The 27,584-nt window shown below is 46.4% G+C and overlaps 1 protein-coding gene across 1 annotated transcript in view; it reads left to right on the top strand.

Moving 5' to 3' along the window:
* Positions 1 to 13,970, top strand: part of LOC107109422 (transcriptional regulatory protein AlgP-like) — a 33,192-nt gene extending 19,222 nt beyond the window's left edge. Inside the window, exon 2 of the mRNA XM_015410034.1 lies at positions 13,878 to 13,970. Within this exon, the coding sequence (XP_015265520.1) occupies positions 13,878 to 13,970 (93 nt within the window). The remainder of the gene's footprint in view (positions 1 to 13,877) is intronic.
* Positions 13,971 to 27,584: the final 13,614 nt, after the last annotated feature.

Raw genomic sequence — 27,584 nt, 5'->3', positions numbered from 1 at the left:
CTTTCCCCTAGGGTTGCCAATCTCCAGGTGGGACCTGGAGATCTCCCGCTGTTACAATTGATCTCCAGATGACAGAGATCAGTTCCCCTGGAGAAAATGGCTGCTTTGGAGGGTAGACCCTATGACATTATACCTGCTGAGTCCTTCCGCCCCCCCGCCCAATGCTGCCCTCTACAGAATCCACCCCCCAAACCTCCAGGTATTTCCCTCCTTAGAGCTGGCAACCCTACTTTCCCCTCAGTGCCTGATGGTAGGCAACTTAGTTTGGTCCAGTCACCTACTTTGGCCTTTGGGAGAAAACATATTGGGGCCAATCCTGATAGGGTTGCCAACTCCCGATGGGAAATTCCTGGAGATTTGAGGGATGGAGCCTGAAGAGGGTGAGGTTTGAGGAAGGGTGGGACCTCAGACAGGTACAATGCCATAGACTCCACCCTCCAAACCAGTCAGTCCCTCATGGGGAACCATTGTTGCCAATCTCCAGGTGAGGGCTGGAGACCACTCAGAATTACAATTGCTATGCAGAAGGGAGGGCAGAAGTCAGCTGAAGTCAAAGGGGCAGATAATGGTAGGTTGATGGTTAGCTGGGAAGGAGATGGGGTTGCCAACTCCAGACTGGCAAATTCCTGGGGATTTGAGGGGTGGAGCCTGGAGAGGGTGGGGTTTGCGGAGGGGTGGGACCTCAGACAGGTAGAATGCCATAGACTCCACCCTCCAAACCAGCCATTTCATCCTGGGTAACAATTGTTGCCAATCTCCAGATAAGGACTAGCGATCACTCAAAATTACAACTGCTCTTCAGGTAGCAGAGATCAGTTCCTCTGGAGAAAACAGTGGACTCTGTCATTATACCCTGCTGAGGTCACCACAGCAAACTGACACTGTTTGCCCAAAGCCAGAGCACTCTCCCAGAGCCTCTTTCTAGATCTCGTTGTATTTATTTCCACAACGGGCCTTATTCCTAGTAAATAGATAAATAGCCTCAAGACACTGAGATATCAGGCACCTCACTGCTATTTACAGGACAGCTTTAATCCTTGTAGTTGCCATATGTGGTTTAGAAGTTCTGGCCCAGAAAATGGGAGAGAGATGAAAATATGGAGAACACCCAGGCTGGATATCGTGGGCTTTCCCATGGGGACAGCAGAAGGAGAATTGCTGTTTAAGCTTTAAGTGGGAAGGCTCATAAATCTCACCTGAGCAATTCATTTTGTTGCAAATTCCAGTTACAGCTCTATCCGCTCCATCATCTCATCGTTCAACCTTTGTAGCAGCCATTGATCTGGGCTTTAGATATTAAAAAATGAATGCTGTTTTCTCCCTGCTGCCAAGTTCTGGTGTAAGAGCCACCTCATTATCTGCTTCTTCTTAATATTGTAGGATGTCCATACCGCTGAGTATCTATTTCGATTTATCCACTCATCACAAAAGTGCTGATTCCTTTGTTCATCATCTATATATCTAACTCTCAACATGGCCCCCTGCGTGCGGATATCTAAATCCGCACATCGATGGTACTTGGGGGGCAGGGAGATTTTCCTGCACATTTGGGGCAATCCCCAGATGTGCAGAAAAATCTAAAAACTGTAAAAAATATAGGGGGGATATTTAAATCCCCCCAAAAGTAAAAGAGCGTTCCCTGCACAGGCTCAGGGAACGCTCTGAGAATGAATTTGCCGCCGCCACCACCAGGGAGGGGGAGGGACAAGGTTTGGCCAGCTGGTGGCTGTAAGCCACTCAGCCCTCACTGCCACCCGGGGGGGAGGGAGAAAGTTTGGTGGGCCGAGCTCGGGCCTCACCACCGCCACTCCTGGGGGGGGAAGCTTGGTGGGCCAGCCAGTCCTCGCCACTGCTGCCGCTAGGGGAGAGGGGAGGGAGAAAGCTTGGCGGGCTGAGCTCAGGCCTCACCACCGCTGCTGCTGGGGGAGAGGGAGAAAGCTTGGCGGGCCGGCCAGGCCTCACCACCACCAGGGGGGAGGGAGGGAGAAAGTTTGCCGGGCCAGCCAGGCCTCACTGCCGCTGCTGCTAGAGGAGGGGGAGGGAGAAAGCTTGGCGGGCCAAGTTCAGGCCTCGCCGCTGGTGCTGGGGGGGGAGGGAGAAGGCTTGGAGGGGGGTGGGCCTCGCCGTGGGTGCCGGGGATGGGGGAGCAGGGGAGAAGGCTCACCTGTGGTCCCTTCCCCTCCCCTGGGTCCTCCCCCCCCCCCCCCGCGAGTATCGCGGATCCCCTTCTTGTGATAACTAATTCTGAATCAGGCCATAGAGTGTTGATCAAAAATCCACATAATGAGAATGGCGATAAATGGGGGGGGGGAGGTTCTGTAAGCCTGAGGGAATCCTGGGATTGGCAGAAAAAACTGAAAAGTTAAGAAAATTGGGGGAGATTACAAAAACTAAAAATCATAGAAACAATGTGTGCTTCTTTAAGAAAAGTGTGATACTAAGATCTTCCAAGACTAGGGGCTCTTCTGCATTCTCATATTCATTGCTTGTTTGTCCCTATTGCTTTGGAGGGTGTAGTGGTTAGAGCCAGTTTGGGGTAGTGTTTAGGAGTGCAGACTCTAATCTGGGGGAACTGGGTTTGATTCTCCTCCACATGCAGCTGCTGGCATGACCTTGGGTCAGTCACATAGTTCTTTCAGAGCTGTTCTCTCAAGAGCAGTTCTTGAAAAAGCTCTCTCAGCCCCACCTACCTCACAGGGTGTCTGTTGTGGGGAGGGGAAGGGAAAGGAGATAATAAGCCACTCTGAGACTCCAAGTAGTGATGGGTGGGGTATAAATCCAATATCTTCTTTTTCTTTTACACATGTTTTGCTCCCTCTAGTGGTCACTTTAATATTACACTGCTTTCTGTCTGTCTGAGCCAGTTTGGTGTAGTGGTTAAGTGTGCAGACTCTAATCTGGGAGAACCAGGTTTGATTCCCCACTCCTCCACACACAGCTGCTGGAGGACCTTGGGCAAGCCATAATTCTGTCAGAGCTGTTCTTGAAAGAGCTGTTTCTCTCAGAGCTCTCTCAACCCCCCCCCCCCCTACCTCACAGGGTGTCTGTTGTGGGGAGGGAAAGGGAAAGGAGTTTGTAAGCCACTCTGAGACTCCAAGTGAAGGGTGGGGTATAAATCCAATCTCCTCCTCCTCCTCTCCCTCCTCCTCCTCTTTCTGCAGATTTAAACAGCAGGTTTTTTGCCAGACATTGTTGTTGTTCAGTCGCACAGTCGAGTCTGACTCTTTGTGACCCCATGGACTACATCACCCCAGGTCCTCCTGTCTTCCGCCATCCTCTGGAGTTTGCTTAATTTCATGTTCGTTGCCTCGATAACACTGTCTAACCATCTCATCCTTTACTGTCCCCTTCTTTTACCTTCAGTCTTTCCCAGCATCAGGGTCTTCTCCAGTGAGTGCTCCCTTCTCATTTGGTGGCCAAAGCATTTGAGCTTCTGCTTCAGTATCTGGCCTTCCAGGGATCCATCAGGGTTAATTTCTGATTTGACTGATTTAATCTTCTTGCAGTACAGGGGACTCTCAAGAGTCTTCTTTGCCAGACAAACAGTGATGTAATATTGAATTGACCATTACAGTGAGCAAAGCAAGTGCAGAGGAGAACAAAAATGAAGCCATAGGGATGCACAAGTGACAAAAATGAGAATGCAGATGAGCCCTTGGTTGTGAGATTTTGGTGGCATTTTGGAGTTGCTAGGCAACCCATAACCAACATTGCTGTGGATTGCAAGACTCAGTATCAGCACAGCAGAGGGGGAAGACAGACAAGACCAAAAAAACAATTTATAGGAGAATAGGAAAAGGAAGTGGGAGCAGGAGCAGAAAATGCAAAAAGAGAAAGCTGCAGATGAGGGAGGGGAAGTGGAGGAGAAAGGGGAGAGCCAGAGTCTGCCAGGGGGTGAAACATAGAATGGTAGGCAAGTAGACATATGGGACTGAAGGAAAGAAAAGCAAGCTGTAGCCACTCCCATGGGGAGGCCACGAGGAAAAGCAAGGCAGAGTGTCTTGATTCTATTCCCCGTTCTGTTGCCAGTGAGTTCATTCTCCTTACTGCTAATTACCCTTTTGTATCTAGTTAGTTACATCTGTTGGACTCTTCATTTTCTTCCTTAAAGAACAATTCCATAATCTCATGGGTCTCATGGGACACTGCTAGGGTCCCATAGCCCAGCATGGCAGTGTTTTACCCACCCACACTGCTTTCTTATTGCGATGTAGAGTCCTAGTGACATCCCGGGACCTGAAGCACAGTAGGCTCCCTGGCCCAATATGGATGCAGTGAGGGGACAGCATATAAGAATTGACAAGAATTTTGACCTTGGCCTGTAAATGCTTCAGTACACAAAGTCCTCTCCTTTCATCTGTAAATTGGTTGCTGTATCTTTCTGTACATGACACAACTGAGGCAATGTTTACAGCATCCTCATTATGAGAAACACTGGCAAGCTGTGCTTTTCTGGCAGTTTTTTTTTCTTAGGATTCAATTGCCAAGCCACCATTAAAAGCAGAATGGAAACCTCTTCCACTCTGTGGTGTGGGACTCAAGCAATGCCAATGTGACAAATAACATCCTTGCAAGATGGCTGCTGTTACTGCCAACATCACACACACACACACACAAAATCAGTTATCATTTAAAGGTTAATTTTGCTGTCATTCAAGCCCATTCCAAGAGATAACTGCTTGTCCTTTTACATGGATGGGAGCATTTCTCAACGTTCGGCAAGTTGCAGATTAGGTGGGTTCTTCCTCTCATATTTTTTGGAAAACAGTTGCATACATACCCAGCAAGATTTTTTTTTCCTTTCTCTTATAATACTAGAACTTAAGGTCATCCACTGAAGCAGAAAGTTGGGAAGCATTTCTTCATACAAAAAGGAAGTACTTCTTCATACAGCCCTTAGTTAACTTGTGGAACTCTCTGCCACAGAATGGGGGTGATGGCTGCAAGCTTGGAAGGCTTTAAAAGGGACAAATTTATGGAGGACTGGGCTATCAGTGGCTACTAGTCACAACAGCCACTAGACATGACGGATATCTACATGATCGATATCAGTGCCCATATTCTCTCTATATCCGTTGCTGGAGAGCACAGGCAGAAGGGATACTGTTGCAGTCATCTTGCTTGTGGGCTTCCTAAAGGCAGCTGATTGGCCTCTGTGTGAATGCTGGACTTGACGGGCCTTTGATATAATCCAGCATGGCTGTTTTTATGTTCTTATGTAGATAGGTTGCTGGTGTGTTCTCAAGCCATAAATGCAGAGTGGGAGGTTTTGCTTTCAAATGTGGCCATGGCGTTATGAGGATGAGTACAGAATGAATCAAAGTGCAACCTCCTGTCACATGAAATTCAGACATACAGATATCCGTATAGAAATTTAAAGGAGAACAACTATACCTAAAATAGTTTGGTCCAAAACTAGCTTGACTCAATAACACTTCTGTCCATGTAAGCAGCTCCAAGTAGGGATGCTCAAGCATCCACCAGTTCAGTTTGCATTCAATCCATCCATTGTGAGCTGGGAGTCAATTATTTGGTAGCCAGTTCAGATTGCTCATGAACAGTTCAAGCCTGTTTGCAAGGGTAATCTTCATGCATACAGAGTGAACATTAACCTCTCCCCCCTGCAGCTACTTTATCATGCATAATTATTTAAATGAAGAATGAACAAGAAGTCAGATATACATAAATACCGTGCCATTTCTTTAAAAGAAAAATGTTACCATTTGGTGTCTTCTCTGTCTCTCTGATTGTTAATGGCTGCCAGTCTGTCTGGATTTGCAGCAGTCCACACATGCATGTTTTCACATGGCCCCATTGTGGTTGTAGTTTTCGACACACAGCTGGTTTCATTTAATTACCTGACCCAGCTATCTATGACATTGGGGGAAAACTGAATTCACTTCTTGTGCAGGTGTAAAGTGGCCACAAGGCAAGTGGAAATGAAACTCCCACCACTATAGCTGCAAAGATGTTTAGTATACTACTTATGCCAGATGACTGCAAGACAAGAAGATCTGAGAGTTTATGAGTGAGCGCTGCTAGTATGAGTGATTGCTGGCCCATCTACCCAGGATCCAATTTGTTTCTGGGCACAATCCAATGTGCTGGTGCCAACCTTTAAAACTCGATATAGTTTGGGACCAACATACCCAAAGAACCGCCTACTGTCTTATGAATTGAGATGACCACTACGATCATCTTCCAGTGCCCTGCTTCAGGTGCCCCCATCTTTTAGAGATTAGGTGGGTGGTAACCCAGACGGGCCTTCTTGGTTATGGCACCAAAACTCTAGAACTCGCTCCCCAGGGAGACTCATCTATCCCCTTCTGCTGCAATCCTATATCAGCAGGTGAAGACCTTTTTTGTTTGTTTGTTTCATTTGTTGTTCCAGTGATCCCTCCTTGTTGCCCAATGCTTTGTTGTTTGTATGTTTTTGTATACATTTTAGCTCTGGTTTTAATTGTTTTAATGATGTGTTTTTGTTGGTTTTAGTAGTTTTAAAAGATGAGATTATATTGCATATGTTTTTAATTTGTTAGCCACCTTGGGGACCCTTATGAAGGCAGGAAGGCAGGGTATGAATTTTGTAAAACAAACCAACAAATAAATATCTATGACAGTATGCTCACCTGCTTAACACGTTCATTACAAGGTGTTCAGCATCCCTGACCTTGACCTTTGGTGCAAACTTCCTTTGTTTTAATACAACATAACCATAGCATCTAAATGCATGTAGAGAGAGGAGTGTGATCATGGTGGCAAATTCTGTCCAGTGTACATATACACACTTACAAAGATCCTGTACACCTACATGCATACCCATTTTCCACAGAAATGTTATGCCCAAAAATACTTCCTTAATTTTAACCCCACTTTTATCTCCAATGAGATCTGAAGTGGCATAGAACACTCTCCTCTTCTCCATTTTATCCTCAGAATAACCTGTTAGGCTGAGAGTATATGACTGATCCAAGGCCACACAGCAAGCTTCCATGGCAGGGTGGGGATTGCACCTTGGGTCTCCCAAATCCTACTCCAGCATTCTAGCCACTACATCATGCTTGCTGCTTGGGTGGCCAAATGTCTATGGGAAATGGACCTTCTAGATATTGTCAGCAACAACAGCATTTCTTCTCAGCCAGTGGAAATCCAGGAATGCTACTCCACTCTGCATGCTTACTACTGTTATATTATGTCTGTCTGTGAGACTGCATACACTGGGGTATTCAGGTCTACTTGCTTCTGAAGACACAAAAACTGCCCTAGAAAAGTTACTTAACTGTATGGAACATGTCTCTCCTGTCCTTCCAACAAGGCTCAAATCTCCCAACAAAATTAAATGCATATATCACAATCCCAAAATAGACACACATAGACTGGAAACCCCTTGATCAGTCCATTTATGTAGCAAAACCATTATTACTGTCAACAACATTCAAAGGCCCATATCAGGAAGAAGAAGAAAAACCCATTTTGATTGTGTTCATCATCACTTGTTCATCAACAGTTCTTTAAAGAAAAAAATACCTTTGATGATACATAGGGCTCACCCAACCTAAGCTCTGGTGTCAGTTCCACTAAGGATTGGTGCTCTGTATCTGTTGCTCAGTAAATGGTCCAGAGTAAATGGGTTTTCTATATGTCTGTAGACTTGGTATTGGAAGGAATGGAATGTGCAATGTTGCTTAATTCTTGCACAGACCTCAGGACTTCAGAAGGGGCAGGCTAGATAGGGTGCTCCATCTTTGTTCTAGTCCACTCTACTGCGATCCCTTCATTTCCCTCTTAGGAGTTCCTTCCTTCTGGCTTCCTCATTCCTGTCTCTCTCCCTTTGCCCACCATGAGGTAGGGACTCCAGCCTCCAGGTGGGACCTGGGGAACCCCCAGAATTACAGCTCATCCCCAGACTGCAGAGATAATTTTCCCCTGGAGAAAATGGATGCTTTGGAATTGGAGGATGGACTCTGTGGCACTGTACCCCACTGAAGTCCCTGTCCTTCCCAGGCTCCATCCTCAAATCTCAAGGAGTTTCCTAACCTGGATTTCCCAACTCTAGCCCCTCATCCCCTGCCAGTAGCCAGGGGGGACCCAGCAATCCTACCATGAGGGCTGGGCATGCTCTCTACAATCTCTTTTAATCCTAGGTGAGATAGATAGTTATAAACGCTATCATGTTCAGTATAAAGTTCCTTAATAATAAGGGACTTCTTCCTTTCTAAAATAAGAAGCCTCAGTTTGAACTTATTCCTAAGCATCAAAGGTATACCTCTGCTGTGCAAAACTAGCTCATGCTTTCAGTTGGTTGTACAGATGGATAGATCATTGCCATCTCTATAGAAGCTGCCCAATTGTAGATGAAATTACTAGCCCCATCGGCTAACATGACTGCCCTCCTTGTTGATATCTTCACTGCCACTTTTCCAGGCTCAGTGGCTCCAACCATCTTTGACTGTTTCAGGGTTATTTCTCCTTATCTTGCCCTACAGTTGAGGGGGGGGGGGAGACTACATGGAGAGGTTCAAGTACTTGATGTGTTTCGTAACTGGAATTGAACAACCCGTTCTAGGGCCAGTGTGTTGTGTCCTTGATCTTCAACCTACTTCTATTTCTCAAACCTTCTTGCAAGTATTCTCTATTTCTAATCATGGCTTAGGAAATGTCAGTCTAAATTTGCTGAATACTCAGGATAATTCAAGAACAGTTGCAGTTTAGCTGATTTTCTTTTGCTAAAGCTTGAACTCATGCAAACAGGCACCCTTCCTAATTCTAGCATAAAGTAGATAGTGAAAGATAGAAAATGAACAGTGAACCAAGCCAAGTTACATGACAGTAATGGAGTTCCTTATGTAAAGGAAATAAGTTAATATAGGAATACCTTATAAAAAGCATTTTTATATTTGGTTCGACTATGGTTCATAATAAATATAATCAATTCTATCTATTCAAATTGGTAGGGTTGCCAGACCCCGGGTGGTGGCTGGAGATCGCCGGAGATTACCACTGATCTCCAGGCAACAGAGATCAATTCACCTGGAGAGAATGGTTGCTGTGGCAGGGGAACTGTATGCCATTATTTATTTTATTTTATTTTATTTATTCAGGAATTTCTACCCCGCCCTACCCCGCAAGCGGGCTCAGGGCGGCTTACAGAGGCATAAGCCCGTACATAAAATTTATAAAATCCAATAAAATCTCAAATCACAACCAACATACTATTAATAATAATAAGTGCTTTAGATTCCAAGATGGTCTGCAGTTGACACCTGCAGGGGATACCCCTGCCGACTTTAGTCGTAGTGATATCATCCTAGCAATATTAGTCCAAGCTAAACGGCTGGTCTTGTTGTCATATAGTTCACCTCGTCTCCGGGCTATCAAGGGCGCACCAACTTGATGATCTTTCCATCGTTGGTGGTGGTGGGAGCGGCGGCCCCTACATAAAAGCCTGGTGGAAGAGCTCTGTCTTGCAGGCCCTGCGGAATTGCAAAAGATCCCGCAGGGCCCTGATCTCCTCCGGGAGCTCATTCCACCAGGTAGGGGCCACCACTGAGAAGGATCTTGCCCTTGTCGCAGCATACCGTACCTCTTGAGGACCCGGAACCACTAAGCGACTCTGGGTCCCCGACTGAAGTGCTCTTGGGGGTGTATACGGGGAAAGGCGGTCCCTCAGGTAGGTCGGACCCCGGCCATATAGGGCTTTAAAGGTGAGTACCAGCACTTTGAAGCGGATTTGGTATGCTATAGGCAGCCAGTGCAGCGCCTTCAACCCAGGCTTGATGTGCTCCCACAAAGGTACCCCATCGAAGGTCGGGAGAGGGAGCCCTAACCCCAGACCGTTCCGACTCAGGCCCAGGACCTCCGTCTTCGCTGGGTTTAGTTTCAACCGGCTCAGCCTGAGCCACTCAGCCACAGCCTGTAGTCCCTGTTGAAGATCTTGCGGGTCGGAGCCCGACCGGCCACCCAACATCAGATAGAGCTGGGTGTCATCTGCATACTGATGACAGCCCAGCCCATGCCTCCTGGCAATCTGGGCGAGAGGGCGCATATAGATGTTGAAAAGCATCGGGGAAAGCACTGCCCCCTGAGGAACACCACATTCAAGTGGGTGCCTCTGGGACTGCTGTTCCCCGATTTCCACTCTCTGTCCCCGACCTTGGAGAAAAGAGGCAAGCCATTGAAGGGCGAGTCCCTGAATCCCCACGTCGGCGAGGCGGTGGGTCAGCAACTGGTGGTCGACCGTGTCGAATGCAGCCGACAGATCTAACAGCACCAGTGCCGCCACACCCCTTCGATCCAGATGCCTCCAGAGGTCGTCAGTAAGGGCGACCAGCGCCGTCTCCATCCCGTAACCAGGGCGAAAGCCGGACTGAAGTGGATCTAGGACAGAAGCGTCATCCAGAAAGCCCTGGAGCTGCGTCGCCACCACCCTCTCAATCAATTTGCCCAAATAGGGCAAATTAGACACCGGCCGATAGTTGGCCAATTCGCTCAGGTCTAAAGTTGGTTTTTTCAGGAGAGGGCGGACCATCGCTTCCTTAAGCGCTTCCGGGAACCGTCCCTCCATGAGGGACTTGTTAATAATCTCCCGTACAGCACCTCGAAACCCCTCGTGGCCCGCCTTGACGAGCCAGGAAGGGCACGGATCCAGGGAGCATGTGGTTGGGCGCACAGTTCCAAGCAATCTGTCAACTTCTTCCAGACTGAGCGGGTCAAAACATTCTAAACCCAACGGGGACGTGCAAGGGGCCTCAAGTTCGCTCACTGTTTCAACTGTGGCAGGGAGGTCACGGCAGAGCACCACTTAAGTCCCTCCCCCCCAATCCCCACTCTCCTCAGGCTCCACCCCCCCAAATCTCCACGTTATTTCCCAACCCAGAGCTGAAAACCCTATAAAATGGGGCACGGGGAGATAGAAATGGAGAATAGCTGGATCCAGTGAAACGTTCCATTCTGTCTGTCACACACATGGTTACCCTGAAGAGCTGCAGAGAAGCTTCACTTGGCCTGAGCTGTGCAACTATACACAGTAGTGTCTCTTATGTAAGAAAATGGTATTCTAGGAAGTGGGCCTCAGAGGGTGACTGGCTGGCTATGTAAGACTGTGCCAATAATGAAAAGTACCATTGTTCAACAAGATCTAGAAACCAATGAGGACCTCCAAGTATCCACCAGCAAGATTCATTGAACTGAATGAATGAGTGAATATACAAGAAGTGAGCTTTTTCATATCCTTTCAGTTTTGCAGGAGACTATATTGATGACTAGGAGCTGCGGTGGCTCAAGTGGTTAAGACGCTGAACTGCAGGCTGTGGAAGGTCAGTAGTTCAGCAGTTCGAGACCCGGGTGCCGCATGATGGAGTGAGCTCCCATCTCTAGTTCCAGCTCCTGCCAACCTAGCAGTTCGAAAGCAAGAAATTGCAAGTAGATAAATAGGTACCACTTCGGTGGGAAGGTAACAGCGTTCCGTGCACCTTGGTGTTTAGTCATGCCGGCCACATGACCACGGAAACATCTTCGGACAACACTGGCTTTTCAGCTTTGAAACGGAGATGAGCACCGCAACCCTAGAGTCGGACTAGACTGGCTTTCGAGCAAGGGAAACTTTACCTTTACCTTTATATTGATGACTTGTGTTCTGACTTTGCAAAATCAGGCCACATTCCACACACATTATGAGTGCTTCGTTCTTGCAAAAAACCAGAGAGAGAGAGAGAGAGAGAGACTTCGTTCTTGCAAAAAACCAGAGAGAGAGAGAGAGAGAGAGAGAGAGAATGCCCTTTGACTCTGTTTGGTTGCTAGTTTATTTTACTTGCTGCAGTGACTCTGTTGTATTAATTTAAATGTTCTTTTATTTCAACTTAGTACTGCTTATCTATAGAATCCTGCTAACAACAGTGATTTTTTTTTACTGTGGATAATATTTCATGCTAATTACTGGAAAAGCTACCTTTGTAGAAGGAGCAGAAGGAACAGATTTAAATGTGTCCGGCTCTGTATAATGCTCTGGAGATGTGCCTGGTTCAGAGATATTATGGTATCAAATGCATTATGGAAAATTGTGTTTAATAATGTGGGAAGAGGAGAGTGCCTCTCTTTAAGGTTTCTAGAGAAACTATCAATCTAAATTACTGTTATGCCTGATGGTTGCCAGTAAAAGGGCATTGTAAAGAAGAAACATTTGTTGCTTGTTCCTAAGTAACCTTTGCATCTAAGGCTAAGTTTAAAGGTTCTGCAGAATAAAGTGGTGGAATAGACTGCAAAGCTGTACAGACCACAGAAGGGAAGCACCATTTTTAAATGCTTTCCACAGTAGTTTCCTTCAAATAGATATCTCACAAATCAAGGAGAAAGCCTTTAGACTCACTCTTTGCTTCCTGGGCTGGCAGGTTCTGCCTCTCTCTATGAACATAGGAACATAAGAGAAGCCAATGTTGGATCAGGCTGTCATTTCTCCAAGCTAAAGAGCCCCAAGCGCTTTAACCTTTCTTCATAGGGAAGGTGTTCCAACCCTTTTATCATTCTTGTTGCCCTTTTCTGCACTTTTCCCAAAGCTATAATATCCTTTTTAATTTGTGGTGACCAGAACTGTACACAGTATTCCAAATGAGGTTGCACCATTGATTTATATAGGAGCATTATGATATTGGCTGATCTGTTTTCAATACCCTTCCTAATAATCCCCAGCATAGCATTGGCCTTTTTATTAATGAACAAGTTAAAAAGCATCAGACTGAGTACTGATCCCTGCAATACCCCACTGCTTACCACCCTCCACTGAGAAAATTTCCCATTTATAGTCACTCTCAGTTTCCTATTAATTAGCCAGTTTTTGATCCATAAATGGACTTGCCCTTTTATCCCATGATTTTTGAGCTTACTTAGGAGCCTTTGATGAGGAACTTTATCAAAAGCTTTCTGGAACTCAAGGTAAACAAAAAGAGCAAGCAATGAGAGCTGATGGAATGTTGAGAGAGGGAGACTTGAAAAACAGCAGTTGAAAATGAGTTAGTAGCAGAGGAGTTGACAGCTTGGAACAGAGAAGGGGGAAAAAAGGAGGATATCCAACTGAGTAGAACTTTGCAGAAGAGCTGTTGAGAGCAGGCTGAAAATAGTAAAGTTGTAATTAAAAGATGCTGGTTGTAAGAATAGGACCTCATTTTAAAAGTTCAATGGAGGTGAAAAGGTGTTACTTATACCTTACTTTCTTCAGTGTTTTGTTAAGAACATAAGAAGAGTCCTGGTGGATCAGACCAAGGGACCATCTAGTCAAGTATCCTGTCTCACACGGTGGCCATTTCCTCTGGATGGCCAACAACTGGGCATAGAGGCCAAGGCCTTCCCCTGATGTTGCCTCCTTGCTCTGGGATTCAGAAGATTAAGTGCCTCTGAATGTGGAGGCAAGTAGCTATTGATAGACATATCCCCCATGAATCCATCTAATCCCCTTCTAAAGCTGTTTATTCCTGTAGCCATCACAACATCCTCTAGCAGTGAATTCCACACTTTAATCACTCTCTATGTAAAGTAGTATTTCCTTTTGTCTGTCTTGAACCTACTGCCCATCAGTTTCATTGGATGCCCTTGAGTTCTAGAATTAGGGGAGAAGGAGAAAAAATTCTCTTTGTCAACTCTCTCCACCTCGTATCATAAATATCATATATATCATATCATATCATAAATAAAAGTTTTCATGTTTTGATTAACCCTGTGGGCTGCATGTCTAAGGGAAAGAACCACACACATGTGCACACACACAATTTAATACATCAGTCTCTATATATATTATAGGACTAGGGAGGAAGGCCCGTTGAGAAGGGCGATACAACGGGCGGCTAGCCCCCCCTCCTCGTGCCCTCCCCCTCTCTGCCCTGACCCAGGTGGCGGCCGGTGTTAGCCTTGCGCCCGTCGCCCCCAGCCACTCGCGCCTCGCGGTTGTCCTCCGCACAGCGTTCGGCTCCCCCCCGTCCTGACCCAGGTGGCTGGCGGGCTTAGCCTGGCGGCCGTTGTCCCCAGCCACTCGCAGCTCTTCTCCGCTCGGCTGTCGCCCCCTCCCTCTCTGCGCACAGACCCAGGCGGCTGGCGGCCTTATGCTGCTGTCCATCGTCCCCAGCCACTCGGACCTCTCGGCTGTCCTCCGCCCAGCTCTCAGCCCCTTCCCCTCTCCAGGCTGACCCAGGCGGCTGCCGGTCTTAGGCTGCCGCCCCGCCGCCCATCGTCCTCGGCTCTCCCCCCCTCCCCCTCTCCGCCCTGACCCAGGCGGCCGCCGGTCGTAGGCTGCGGCTCGTCGTCCCCAGGCACTCGCGCCTCTCGGCTCTCCTCCGCACGGCGGTCGCCTCGCCGCCCTGTGCGGCCTGCCGCCCGTCGCCTCCAGCCCTCGGGAAGATCCTCTGCAGGCCGTGTGAAGCTGCGTCCAAGGTGGGACTCCGACGACGTGGCCAATGGGACGTGGCCAAGCCGCTGACGGACAGCCAAGCCGTCCAAACACTGTAGGGGCGCATTGCGTGAAGTTTGCGTGTTACTGCTTTATGATATAGGAGAGATATGAGTAAATGGTGACAGTGAGTGATTGGAACACCCCAATTGCTCTGTGTGCGTGAAGGCATATTAAAGGGAGCTGGGCTACCCTGTCTGTGGATATCTCTGGCAGTGAGAGAGAGAGGACATGAGGTGTGAAATAGTCATGGTTCTCTGTATATTTTAAAAGAGACGAGAAGGGTAGCTTATGATGTCCTGATAATCCTGAACTTGAGAGAGAGTGGTTGCTGAGTGTGGTAGGCACTCTGCATGAGGGAAAACCTGCAATCTGAATGTGTAGACTGGACCTTAGTAAGAGTTCAGGTCTCATAATCTCTGTCCATGGTGCTGTGCAGAGTTTACACCACCTCCCCAGATTTATCATCACATGCCATGCGGTTCATCCATTTGTGCATTTTGTATGCTTGTACATCCAACCCACCTGTATTTTTTTTGTTTTGTTTTACCTATGTGTTTATTTCTCTTCTTGTTTTCAACTCAAGGAGAGTACCAAAGCAGCAATATCTGCAAAGACACAAAACTAAAAGTCTCCAGTAGGAACATTAAAAACAATACAAATACACAGCAAAAAGCAGTACAAACACATTTTTAAGAACTTTTTTGAAAGCAAAAAAACAGCTAAATCTGCCAGAACAGTTTGGTGGTGGAAAATGCCTTCATATCACAGCTGACTTATGACAACCCTGTAGGGTTTACAATGCAAGAGATGTTCAGAGATGGTTTGCCATTGACTGCCTCTGCATAGTGATCCTGGACTTCCTTGGTGGTCTCCCATCCAGGGGTCATTTCCCGCAGGAGTGCACAGGAGCAGAACTCTGGCAGTAAAGAGCCCAGGGGGTGAGCACATGCTACAAACCCCACCCCCTGCTCCCAGTAGCCCTCAGTCAGAGCAAGAAGCAGCCAGGTAAGCTGCAGAGCCCACCCCCTTCGGCCCTCCAGTCCAAAACAGTCCAGTGGCACCTTTAAGACCAAGTTTTATTCAGGTACAAGCTCTCTCACCTCTGTGAGGGGAGATCTGCGCGTCCCCCCCCCCCCCCATAGCTAGCAATCCAAAACAGTCCAGTGGAGCCTGAGCGGTGATGTCAGGGGGTGTGGCATATGCAAATTAGTTATGCTGATGAGTTATGCTAATGAGCTCCTGCACCTCTTTTTCTATGAAATGACCCCTGCTCCCATCCAAACACTAACCAGGGCTGACCCTGCTTAGCGTCTAAGGTCTGACAAGATTGGGCTAGCCTGGGCCATCCAGGGCAGAGCGAGAACAGTTTACCCTCCACCAGATGCCCTCTGGAATAAAACTGTCTCGCACACCTTTTGGAATGCAGTCAGTGCAAGCATCATTCACACTCACTCTGGTAGGCCATTCCAAAGGAATGGACCCACCACCGGAAAAGCCAGTGATCTATTGCTAGGAGAAGGCTGTCCAAGGAATGCAGCTTGCACACAGGAGTATACCTATTTATTGTGTTGTAGCAGACAGCTCATGCACTTGCTTCAGATCAGGAGTGGTATGTGACTATGGGGTGTACAGGGGGATATGTGTGCAAGTCTGACAATCATTGGGAAGCCTGAAGAACTACATCACAGAAGGCAAGCATGAACACAGTTCTAAGCAGTGCTGATTTCAGAGCAGGTCTCTGGAGAGGCAGCTGATGCATTCCCCCAATTACTTTTATTTATTTATATTATGTGAATTTTGTATGATATGAAATATGCCCTTTTAAAAAAATTTGTTTCTTGCATGTTGCCATTGTGAGTGCCATTGTGAATGGTTTTTTTTTCCTTTTACACATAGCATGAATACAGAATTAATATAGTATTTATTTGTAAAATGTAAAATAGCAATATGTGGCCCCCACCTGCAGATATTTAAATCTGTGGATCAGGACCACATTGACTCCCCAGGTTTGCAGATAAATTCCAAAGGTTTTTTTTAAAAAATACACTGGGGATTTAAATTCCCCCAGATTAAAAAAAATGATCAGTCGAGCTGGCACCATCTACCAGTGCTGGTATCAACACCAGGCTCAGCCACCATGGTGGAGGATGCCAGGTGCAGCCACAGGCCTGGCTGTTGTGGCCAAGGACTCCAGGAGTTGCTACAGGCCCTGCTGCCATAGCCACAGACTCCAGGAGTGGCTTAGATCTCCACTGCTGCTGCTGCAGATGCTGGGAGATGCTCTGGGCCCAGCTGCACCAACAGAGCACTCTCAGAGAAGCTCCTTGCCTGGCTGCCACAGCAGAGAATTCTGGAAGCATGGCGGAGGACTCCAGGAGAGCCTCTGGGGCTGGCAGCAGCAGTGGAGGATGGTGGGAGCCGCTCTGAGCTTGGAGCGGCTCCCAGGTACCGTCAATGTTTCCACAGGTGAGTGGTGGGGCCTGGAGTCGGGATGGCAGGGGGGAGAGATGAGATTCTCCCTCCTTCTGCATCACGCATTTCAATATGCATGATACTGAATGCTGATTTAGATATTCATTATATAATTCACTGCACTGCCTGGAACCCACATACTTGAAATACCATATTTCCCAAAATGACCTCCAGTGCTACCTCAGACCCTCTCAGCATCTACCATGTCCTTCCTTACATCTTTTATTTATTTATTTTGTTAGACTTATATCCTTGCCCTCCCACAATGTAGGCGCAGGGTGGGTACAAACATATATGTCTACAATAATGCAGATTTGCAGTTAAAACAACTCATAATTTACAGTTAAGATCTACAATTAAAGTAAAGGTAAAGGTAAAGGTTCCCTTGCTCGAAAGCCAGTCGAATCCGACTCTAGGGTTGTGGTGCTCATCTCCGTTTCAAAGCCGAAGAGCCAGCGCTGTCCAAAGATGTTTCCGTGGTCATGTGGTACCTATTTATCTACTTGCAATTTCTTGCTTCCGAACTGCTAGGTTGGCAGGAGCTGGAACTAGAGACGGGAGCTCACTCCGTCATGCGGCACCCGGGTCTTGAACTGCTGAACTACCGACCTTCCACAGCTTGCAGTTCAGCGTCTTAACCACTTGAGCCACCGCAGCTCCTCACAATTAAAGTAGATTTACAATAAAACAATAAGACACATTATAAGAATCCATTTAAAATCAATAAGATCATGATAGACTAAGACAATAACGTGCCTCAAGGGATAGTATTGTGGTCCCACCTGGCTTCTGGGAACTGGAGGGGAGGCCAGTTCAGATGGATGCCCGTTGCCTCAACTAAAGGCCTACAAGAAAGTATGTAAGGACTTCCAGTGAAAAACAATGACAGTCATTCACTTAACATCAGAGATAACATGCTATTTCTCTGCCAGGCCGTTCTTAAAGGTAAACACTCTCAATTAGGCTGTCTGACTCCTTTCACTCCAAACAAAACATCAACACACAGTTCTTGCTAATCAATATATTTGGCAGTCCAAAATACAGAAAAATCCGTCAGAGACATTCAGGATATACAGACTTTTTGAAAATCCTTTCTCAAAACTAGACTTATCATGAAGCTATTGGAAAACATATATCGGTCAGAAGTATTCATCAAGGTCACACAAAATTACAATACTCCTCAAACAATGGTTAGGAAATCCTGTATACTGGATGATTTTAATATGCTTAGCTATGCCTACAGACTAAATTTCCAGTGCTGCTTCTGAATCTGGCACAGCGTCGATCTCTCTAATGAGGCATTTTGGCTTTCCCAACCCTGAGTATTGTAACGAGCTCTAGAAAGAGGCTCTGGGAGAGTGCCCCGGCCTTGGGCACTCAGTGTCAATGTGCTGTGGTGACCTCAGCAGGGTATAATGACACAGAGTCCACCATTTTCTCCAGAGGAACTGATCTCTGCTACCTGAAGAGCAGTTGTAATTTTCAGTGATCTCCAGCCCTCACCTGGAGATTGGCAACAATTGCTACCCAGGAGGGAATGGCTGGTTTGGAGGGTGGAGTCTATGGCATTGTACCTGTCTAAGGTCCCCCCTCCTCAATCTTCATCTCTCCAGGCTCCACCCCTCAAATCTCCAGGAATTTCCCCACCTGGAGTTGGCAACCCTATCTCCTTCCCAGTGAAGCATCAACCTGCCACTATCTGCCCCTCTGGTGTCAACTTTCTATCTCCTCCCCCCTCCCTCCTGGAGATCAGTTATAATTCTGAGTGATTTCCACCCCTCTCCTGAGATTGGCAACAGTGGTTCCCCAGGAGGGAATGGCTGGTTGGGAGTGTGGAGTCTATGGCATTGTACCTGTCTGAGATCCCACCCCTCTTCAAACCTCACCTTCTCCAGGTTCCATCCCTCAAATCTCCAAGAATTTCACACATAGAGTTGGCAACCCTATCTCCTTCCCAGCCAATCATCAACCTACCTATATTTCCCCCTCACTCTTCAGCTTTCCATTTCCCCACACACACATACCTGCAGCCTCTTCCATGCTCTGTAGCCCTGACGGCCACAGAGTCCACCATTTTTTCCAGGGAAACTGATCTCTGCCATCTGGAGAGCAGTTGTAATTCTGAGTGATCGCCAGCCCTCACCTGGAGATTGGCAACAATGGTTTCCCAGGAGGAAAAGTAGTCTTTCTCTGCAATGGGGACCAAAGCAACTTACATCATTCTCCTCTCCCCCTTTTGACTTGCACAACAACCCTGTGAGGTAGGTAAGGCTAAAAGTCTGTGACTGGTCCAAAATCACCCACTCAGCTTCTACAGCAAGAACCTGGATCTAGCAGAAACTGCTCTGAAGCACTGACTGCTATGCCTAGGCAGCCAACCTCCAGGTGGAGCCTGAAGACCACAGGTATCACAACTGAACTCCAGAGAACAGATTTCTCCCCCTCCCCGGAGAAAAAAACTGCTTTGGAAGGTGGGCTGTATGGCATTCTGTTCAGCTAAGGCCTCTCCCCTCTCCAAACCCTGGCTTCCATAGATTCTACCAGAAAATCTCCAGGAATCTCCCTACCTGGAGCTGGCAATCCTAGCCAGACTGGCCCCAATGAGTTCTTCACAAAGGCCAAGGGTTTCCTTTGTCTGAACCAAGTTTGTTTGCCTACTATGGCAAAATGGGCTCCAGTTTACAACTCAGCTGTTTGCCTCCCACCCTCGTCCCGTGGGTGTATCTCACTCCTTAAATTCGCTGCCACCACTCACAGAATCATCACTGCCTTTTTAGAGGGTCAGTGAGACCCCTCTGGCCGAATCTCCCTATTTGGAGATGGAATCCCCAATCTTTAGGAGATCCCTGGAAAGTTGGCAACCCAAAGGTCTGGCCTTTCCTTCCTTTCTGGGCCACCCCCTCCCTTTGTTATTGTGCAGAGCGGGGGAGACTATGTGGTCAGAGCACAACACAGATTATTAGCCCAAATTAAAGAATTTATTTAACTATTTACACAGTTATGGAGCACACACACACTGTAGGAGTAAGCAGACACCATGAACCAACAGAGCATAAATCAACAGGGGTTAAACACAATCCTCTTTCTCTATACAGAACACTCTCTACCTCTGGAGGTTGTGGAATCACTTGTACTTCAGCCTCTCTCTCTTGCCCAAGAGAGCAGGGAAACTTCCATTCATTCCCCAGTCCAGCCGACTGTGGAGTGGTTGAATTTCTGCTGCTCCCAGGGATGAAGAATGCCTTGGGATAGTCCCTGTTTTCCTGCACTTTTTGGCCTTGGGGCAGCTGGGAACTGTAGACCAGCAGATGAGGAAGCCCCAATCAACCCAGTTAGTGATACCCCTGCAGCCCACTCTCTGGAAATACAGCTCAATTAAACCTGTTGGGGGAACATTTTAACAAAGAACCACAGCCATCTTACAAACACAGGTAACTGCCATTTCGTTACACCTACCAACAGCTTATTCCCACACAGGAGGCAAGCAGGAGAAGTGTTTTCGTCAAGAGAGAAAGCCGTTCTGACAGGGTACAGTGGCTGAAGGGGGAGTGGGCGGGGAAGAGGAGCAGACCCAGCACCCGGCACACAGCCATTGGCACACCATCGGAATGACAGGTCAGGGAGCCAAAGGCTGTGGGAGCATGTGGAATGTTCAGAATAGAGTTGCATGAAAAGAGGATTATATGTAAGGAGAGATAGAGGATTATATGTAAGGAGAGATAGAGATAATTGGGCTGGGCGTAAGCTTGCAAACACAATGGAGGCCGCATAGAAATCATTCTTAGTGGCCTTTACCACCATCTCATAGGTTTTCTTAAACAACCTATAGGATGTTCTTTTAGCTTCATCATGGGCTCATTGCCACCTTCTTCTAGCTGTCTTAGCTCCCATTTAATCCACCTCAGCTCCGGGGAATACCAAGGAGCCAATTTGGTGTAGGGGTGAAGAGGGCACTGGGAAGCAACCTCACTGATGGCTTTGGAAAGATGGTTTTGCCAGTCTTCCACCAGTTCATCTAGGGTCTATTTGACTCCACAGGTGAGCATAAATCTGCTCACCACCCATTCGGCTTGAATGCAGTCTTTTTTTTACCTACTGCACCAGGTGAGATATATGTTTGTAAATAAAATAAATATATAGAAACAGTTTTATACTAAAAGAACATGTATTAGGATGGTGCCACTCAGCCAATCAGCATTCTTAGAGGCGAGCAATAAATTGGTGTGTTTTCTTGCAAGTGTTTCAAGCTAGGTGGCTACAGGTGGCACAGCCCTATAAACCTCTGCCCTTCAGAAGAGAGGGAGATCAGTTCTGTCTTTTTCTCCTGAAGTTGACAGACCTTGCCCCTGAGGTTAATATTTCCTGCCCCTTAGAACATAGAGGGCCAAAATACATGGGGACTTGCAGCTGTACTAAAGCTGTGACTCCCCAGTGGCAGCTTCATGTAAACGTACCTTAGGGGCCCAATGTGGATCAGGGTCATGGTACAGGAGGAGAGGCTCCTGCCTTCCCTCTTCACTGTTTATCAGCTGAAATGGCCCAGGGATATAGGGGGAGATGCTATGCAGTGCACGTACTGGGCTAACCCCAACTGGGCAAATAAGTCCCCAAGCCATTTTGAATCAGATCCCTGTAGTGCTTTTACGCAGAGTTAACACTGGGGACTCATACACCCTCCCAGCTGGTAGTGTGCATAAGTTTGCAGCACTATACTTCAAGCCAGAGTCTGCATCCTCCACTAATGTGCATTCAGAACTCCATCCTTTTCATCTCAACTGACATCTCCAACATTCAGATTTCATAGACCAGCATTTACACTGGAGTGAATGTGGAAGGTCTTGTACTCCTCCACCCACAGGAATCAGAGCACACATTTTAATGTTCCTTCAAAGCCAGTTCTATGGATTACCATGGAATTCTAGCTGGGTCAAGGCTGGACTTCCTTGTACATGAGAGCAATTGCTTCAAATCCCTTCAGACACCACCTGCATGAATACCAATCACTTGAAACATCTCTCTCAATGAATATTTCAGCAATACAAAGACTGAGCTATAATGAAGCCCTTGGGTAATCTGAGTTTTCGCACAAGGCCAAAGGAAAGGAAAAGCCTATGCACAATTAGAGGGGTAATCACATTCAGCATTTTAAAAAAACGTTTGAAGGACTAGGACATTTTAAAATTCCTTTATATATCGTATTATATCAATTATATATATGTATATGATGAGGAAACCTGAGTTTGTCATGCCTCGTGGCAAATTGTGGTTGAGGATGGAGGGTAACCACTTCTGCCACACTTGCCAGTCATAGGCTTACTGTAGCTTCAGTGGCAAGAGTTGCTTACTATGCCATGAAAGATGGTCTGAGGTTACATGATTCAACATCTCTGCTTACTCTAAGGAGGAATTAGCCTAGTCACTGCCTGGATACAAAACTACCCCCAATCCTATGTACATTGCCTTCCACTGTGGAAGGAAGGGAAGGACACAAATAATGCCAGGTAATAAACAGGATAGACAGAAAATGAATGCCTGGTATTTTAAAGGACATTTTTCGGGTATTAGAACAACGTTTGTGTCCAGAGGCAATTTGGTGTAGGGGTTAAGAGTGGCAGCCTCTAATCGGGATAACCAAGTTTGATTCCCTGCTCCTCCACATGAAGCCCGCTGGGTGACCTCGAGTTAGTCACAGCTCTCTCAGGCAATTGTAAGCCATCCTGAGACTCCTTTAGGTAGTGAAGAGTGGGGTATAAAACTTCTTCTTCTGCTCCTCCTCCTCCTCCTCTCAGCCCTACAATATGTAATGCGCTTGCCAAGGAGAAAAATGTGGATACTTCTTATAGACCCAAATTTAGAGGCTGCTTATAGCTACAGATAAGGTTAGCAACCTTAAGGTGGGGCCTGGAGTTCTCCTGGAATCTGTCCCCATGAGGTCAATGGCAGCTTGTGAATGTGGGCTCTGTGGTATAGGTAGGATCTAGGAAAATGGAAGTCCTAGATTGGCTACAGAAGGTGGATACTCTTAAGACTTCTGCTTCTCCTATAGAAGACCATAGAGGCTAGGAGGAACTGATTGATTGTCACCTGTAAAGACATCAAAGGATGGGACTGCTGTTGGATGGCATTCTCCTGTAGGTCTTCGGAGTGCATTTTTCTCCTCAACACTGACAAAAACTGAAGAGGATTTTGAGAGGATTTTTTTAAAAGTTGAGTGCGACATAACGAAATAACAGCCAGTTATAACCACATACATATTTAGAATCAAAGTGTTAGTATGACATATGGAACATATGTATACAGAAGGCTACAAGTGATATAAGGTGGGAGAGAAAAGGGGGGGAAGTGATCTGAGGAAGGACATTTAAATTTAAAAATTGACCTTTGGCTGGGAGGACGTAGTCTCACAGGAAGAGAAAGAGTTGAAGCAACTGACTTTTGATGAGGATATGATAACAAGAATATGACATAATTGGACATGATACAAAATCCTCGCTGAGTGCCCTTGTTAGCCGAATTGCTCCTTAAGGGTAACAACCGGTACAGTTATTTTTATCAGGATGCTTCCGTCTATGTTTACGGAGGATGGCACTGTTTCCGAGTTTCCCAAATGAAAGACTGAGGCAAACTTCCTTAATAATGATAATAGTTTACTGACACACTTCACTCAATAATACACAACAATCACAAGCACACAAGACTAAGAAATTAAAGGTAGAATAATACAACACAGTTATGGTGGTTGATGCTCTGGGTTATAATTACCTAGCTGCAACTGCGTGGCTCCAAACTTCCAGCGAAGGGGTAAGGATGGGGAGAAAATTGGAAAAGAATGGTGAATGGACTCAGACCAGCTAAGAACATGTGCCAAAGAGACTCTAGCTGCGCAGTTCTAGAGTGCAAAGAAGGACGGGTAGGATATGGGATAGCAAGCTGGGCTTAAGAGGAAAAGCAGGTTTTGTAGAGGACATCGTTAGAGAGCGATGGGGGGTTTCAGGGTCCCGGGAGAGAGGTCAAGAACACAAGAGAGAGAGAGAGAGCAAGAGAAAAAACTATGGGGTGCGTTCTTGATTATATCTAAAGGGGCCTAGAAGAGGGGATGGGTCCAGGGGTCCTCCCCTATGACACTCTGGTTCTGTCATAGCCAAGAGTTTAGTGATTGGCTACTGTATTTTTCTGGGTGTTCCAGGAAACTGGAGGGCAATTTGAAATCTAGTTGCTAACTCAATCAAGACACCTGGGCTAGGGGTATTCGTATGCAGATGGGTGACTCATGTCCATGCGGCCAGGCTGAATACCGGGTCGTCGTGCAGCTTCGTCGATGCGAGGGGGGGCCTGGATGTAATTGCGTTTCGTGCTTTCTGTGACCGCGTGCGTTGTTCTATGGCATGTACTGGACACGGGAACACGTTTGGAGTAGTAACCATTGGAAAACACGGTTTTCGGTAGGTACGGTCACCGGGCGCTCTTAGCATGTCAGTTTCAGGCACAGTTCGTTGTTGGCACACTTCATCAGGTAACAGTGTAACACAGTCCATAAAACACCATAGCGGGCTTGTGGGCTAACACCCTCCACTCCTCAAATGCCCCCCTCCCAAGGCACCTTCCCAAATCTCCAGGAATGTCCCAAGCCAGAGCTGGCAACCCTAGCCCCTTGTATGGGCACACCTGTAGCAATCATGCCATTGTTCACACAAATTCCATCTCTGTGCAATATGCTCTTATGCAACACTTTTTTCTGTGCTTTGAGTTTGATCATTAATGAAGAGAAAAGGAAAAATTTGCTTGCTTAAAAATTGATGCTAATGTGGCTTCACACTACTGAGAATGAAGATAGTGGCATGGAGCTGACTTCTGGATCGGGGATTTTGTGAATGACATATCCACTGTACCTGACACCTTCAGTTCTGGTGGGGATGGTGCTGATCCTCTTGCAGAGTGATCACTGCTAATAGAACTAGCATGCAGGAATCTGCCATCTTTAATAGAAAGAATTCATGGGATCCAATACAATACAAAAAAATAGATTCAGGTGGGTAGCCATGTTGGTCTGAAGCAACAGAACAAAGTTTGAGTCCAGTGTGCATGCACACAAAAGCTTATACCCAGAATTCAACTTTGTTGGTCTTAAAGAAGAAGAAGAGTTGGTTTTTATACTCCACTTTTCACTACCTAAAGAAGTCTCAGGATGGCTTACAATTGCCTTCCCTTCCTCTCCCCACAACAGACACCCTGTGAGGTAGGTGGGGCTGAGAGAGCTCTGAGAAACTGTTCTTGAGAGAACAGCTCTGAGAGAACTGTGACTGACTCAAGGTCACCCAGCTGGCTACATGTAGAGGAGGGGGGAATCAAACCCAGTTCTCCAGATTAGAGTCCACCACTCTTAACCACTACACCAAGCTGGCTCTGGTGTAGATCTGTTTGTTGTAACTCTTCTGTCAGCTTTGTTTTTTGCAACCTTCTCTCGAAATTGTACATCTGCACATGACTCCCTAAGGTGAGAAGAACACCTTTAAATGGTCCAGGAGCCTTCCTTCCTACAGGGCTGGCAAGAGGACAGCATAGGGAAGAGGTCTTGAGGTCTTGGAGAAGCTGCTGTACGCTTCTTTGGAGGAATCAGGTGTGTGCCAGACGAAAACTGCTGGATCTAGTTGGCGGCATCCCAAAACTGCTTTAGTCAGAAGGATACAATTCTTTCTGCCTTTGAAGCTGTTTGGCCGACATCTTCATAAACCGCAGCTATAAAATGCATCTGGGGGGGCTCCCGTAAAAGAAATAAAAGAGAGACTAGCAGAGCGGTGTTTGTAGGTTTATGGTGCCAAGGCAGGGAGGCTTCACTCTGTTCTTGGATAACGCTAGACAGCATGCAGCAGCAGCAGCAGCAAACCTCTTCCCCTTTCGAGTGTGTTTGCTATCTGGAGACCCCAGAGCCAGCTTCATTCAGGTCTGAGCAGCAAATAAGCAGCCAGGCATGAGTAAAAGCAGCTGCTTACTCACCTATAAACTAAGGTTGTCGGTGTCTTAACCGGTCGCTTTCCTTTCTCCAATTCCTCTGCCACAGCTACTTATGTTTACGAGTCTCCTGGCTTTCCAGTACTAAATCTGGCTCCTTTGAAGCTTAAGCTTGCTCTTTCATGGTGCAACAACTGCTCCTGGTGATGTACACATTTACTGTCTAGTTAGGATAATGAATGGGATAAACAGCAGGAGATAAGTCGGCTGAAGGGCTTAACTGGGATAGCAAAAAAAAACCCTTTTGTAAATGAAAATGTTCTTTTTAACTTTTCTGGTGTGTTTTGCTGTTGTTTGGAATCCAGATTGTATGACCCTCCTAGATTTGGTCCTAGTGGGTCTAGGTGCAAATCCCACTTCTGCCATGGACCTTTGTCTATGTAGCCTCTATTCACTGGTTTTGCCAGTTAGCCCAAGCCAATTATAAATAGGACACTGTTAAAACCTTTAAGCTTGTTGGAAATCATTGACAGGGTAGCTGTCTTAGTCTGGAGCAGCAAAATAAAACAGGAGTCAAGTGGCACCTTAGAGACCTTAAAAGCTTATTCCAGTATAAGCTTTTGTAAATCAGAGCTCACTTCAGAGAATGGTGGACTTGCTCTGTGAAGGGATACTCAGCCTCAAAATTAGTTACTCGACCCAGCCTGTGGTTGGAGGGCATATGTTATAGCAGCCAGACTGAATTCAATCAGGTCTGGTCAGGTCATTTCCAGGGCTGGTTTTATTTTCACAATAAGATATTCAATGAGCCGACTAACCTTACATGGATGATTTCTTCAGAATGTAAAACAATCAGTATTCCTCCAGCAGGTTTATTCCTGTACAGCAGCACATGATAGTGTTGAAGCAGAGAGAGGCAGTGTTTCATATGTTATATGAAGCACTCAGTAGTAGACAGTATGTGGCCACCGACAGGCAACATTTAGTAAACATTGTAGTAGATCCATTCATCCATTCATTCATTCAATGAAACATGCAACACACCTCCAAACAGATGGGGGGAGGGCTCCAAAGCAATCACATTTCACAGTTTGTCATCAAAATCCCAACTGAAAATGTAAATATTTGGTGCATATTGGTATTATAAAACCCCTTTTGACTACACCGTAGGGTTGTCGCCAAGCTATGAGTGAAGGGGAGAGCTGCATGCATTATAGATATTGCAGAATTACAAGCAACCTCTATTCCTAAGGTATTCATAACATTGATGTTCTAATTTGGACGTTAAATTGCCTCCAAAAGAAATACTCTATAAATCCACTTCACTGTTTGGAGTATAAATTTTATGTGCAAGGGATTGTGTATCAAACAGATTGCAAGATGCTCATCTCCTAACTGCTTGTTAATTCCCTGCAATTTACCAGGTAGTGGAATGTTGCTTGTATAAAGCTCCCCCCACCAAGCATTTATGCAGCAACTTTCATTAATGTCAATGAGGGTGATGCACATGCATTCAAGGGCTTAATTTGGCCCATGGTACATATCACATCATTACATGGCAAATTACTTCTGTCTTCTAAGCCACAGCGCAAATTGCAGGTAAATTATTAATAACAACACTTAGATCTTATCTTCAGAGCACATTGCTAATATTAATTAATCCCCATTCCACTCAGAAGGAGCTAGCTGCACACTTTTTTTCATCCCAAGAGGGACATGAAGGTGAGGT

This window comes from Gekko japonicus, unplaced genomic scaffold (genome assembly GCF_001447785.1).
Source record: "Gekko japonicus isolate JY-2015 unplaced genomic scaffold, Gekko_japonicus_V1.1 scaffold233, whole genome shotgun sequence".
In the NCBI taxonomy this organism is placed as follows: domain Eukaryota; kingdom Metazoa; phylum Chordata; class Lepidosauria; order Squamata; family Gekkonidae; genus Gekko; species Gekko japonicus.
This window is presented reverse-complemented; position numbering and strand designations above follow the sequence as displayed.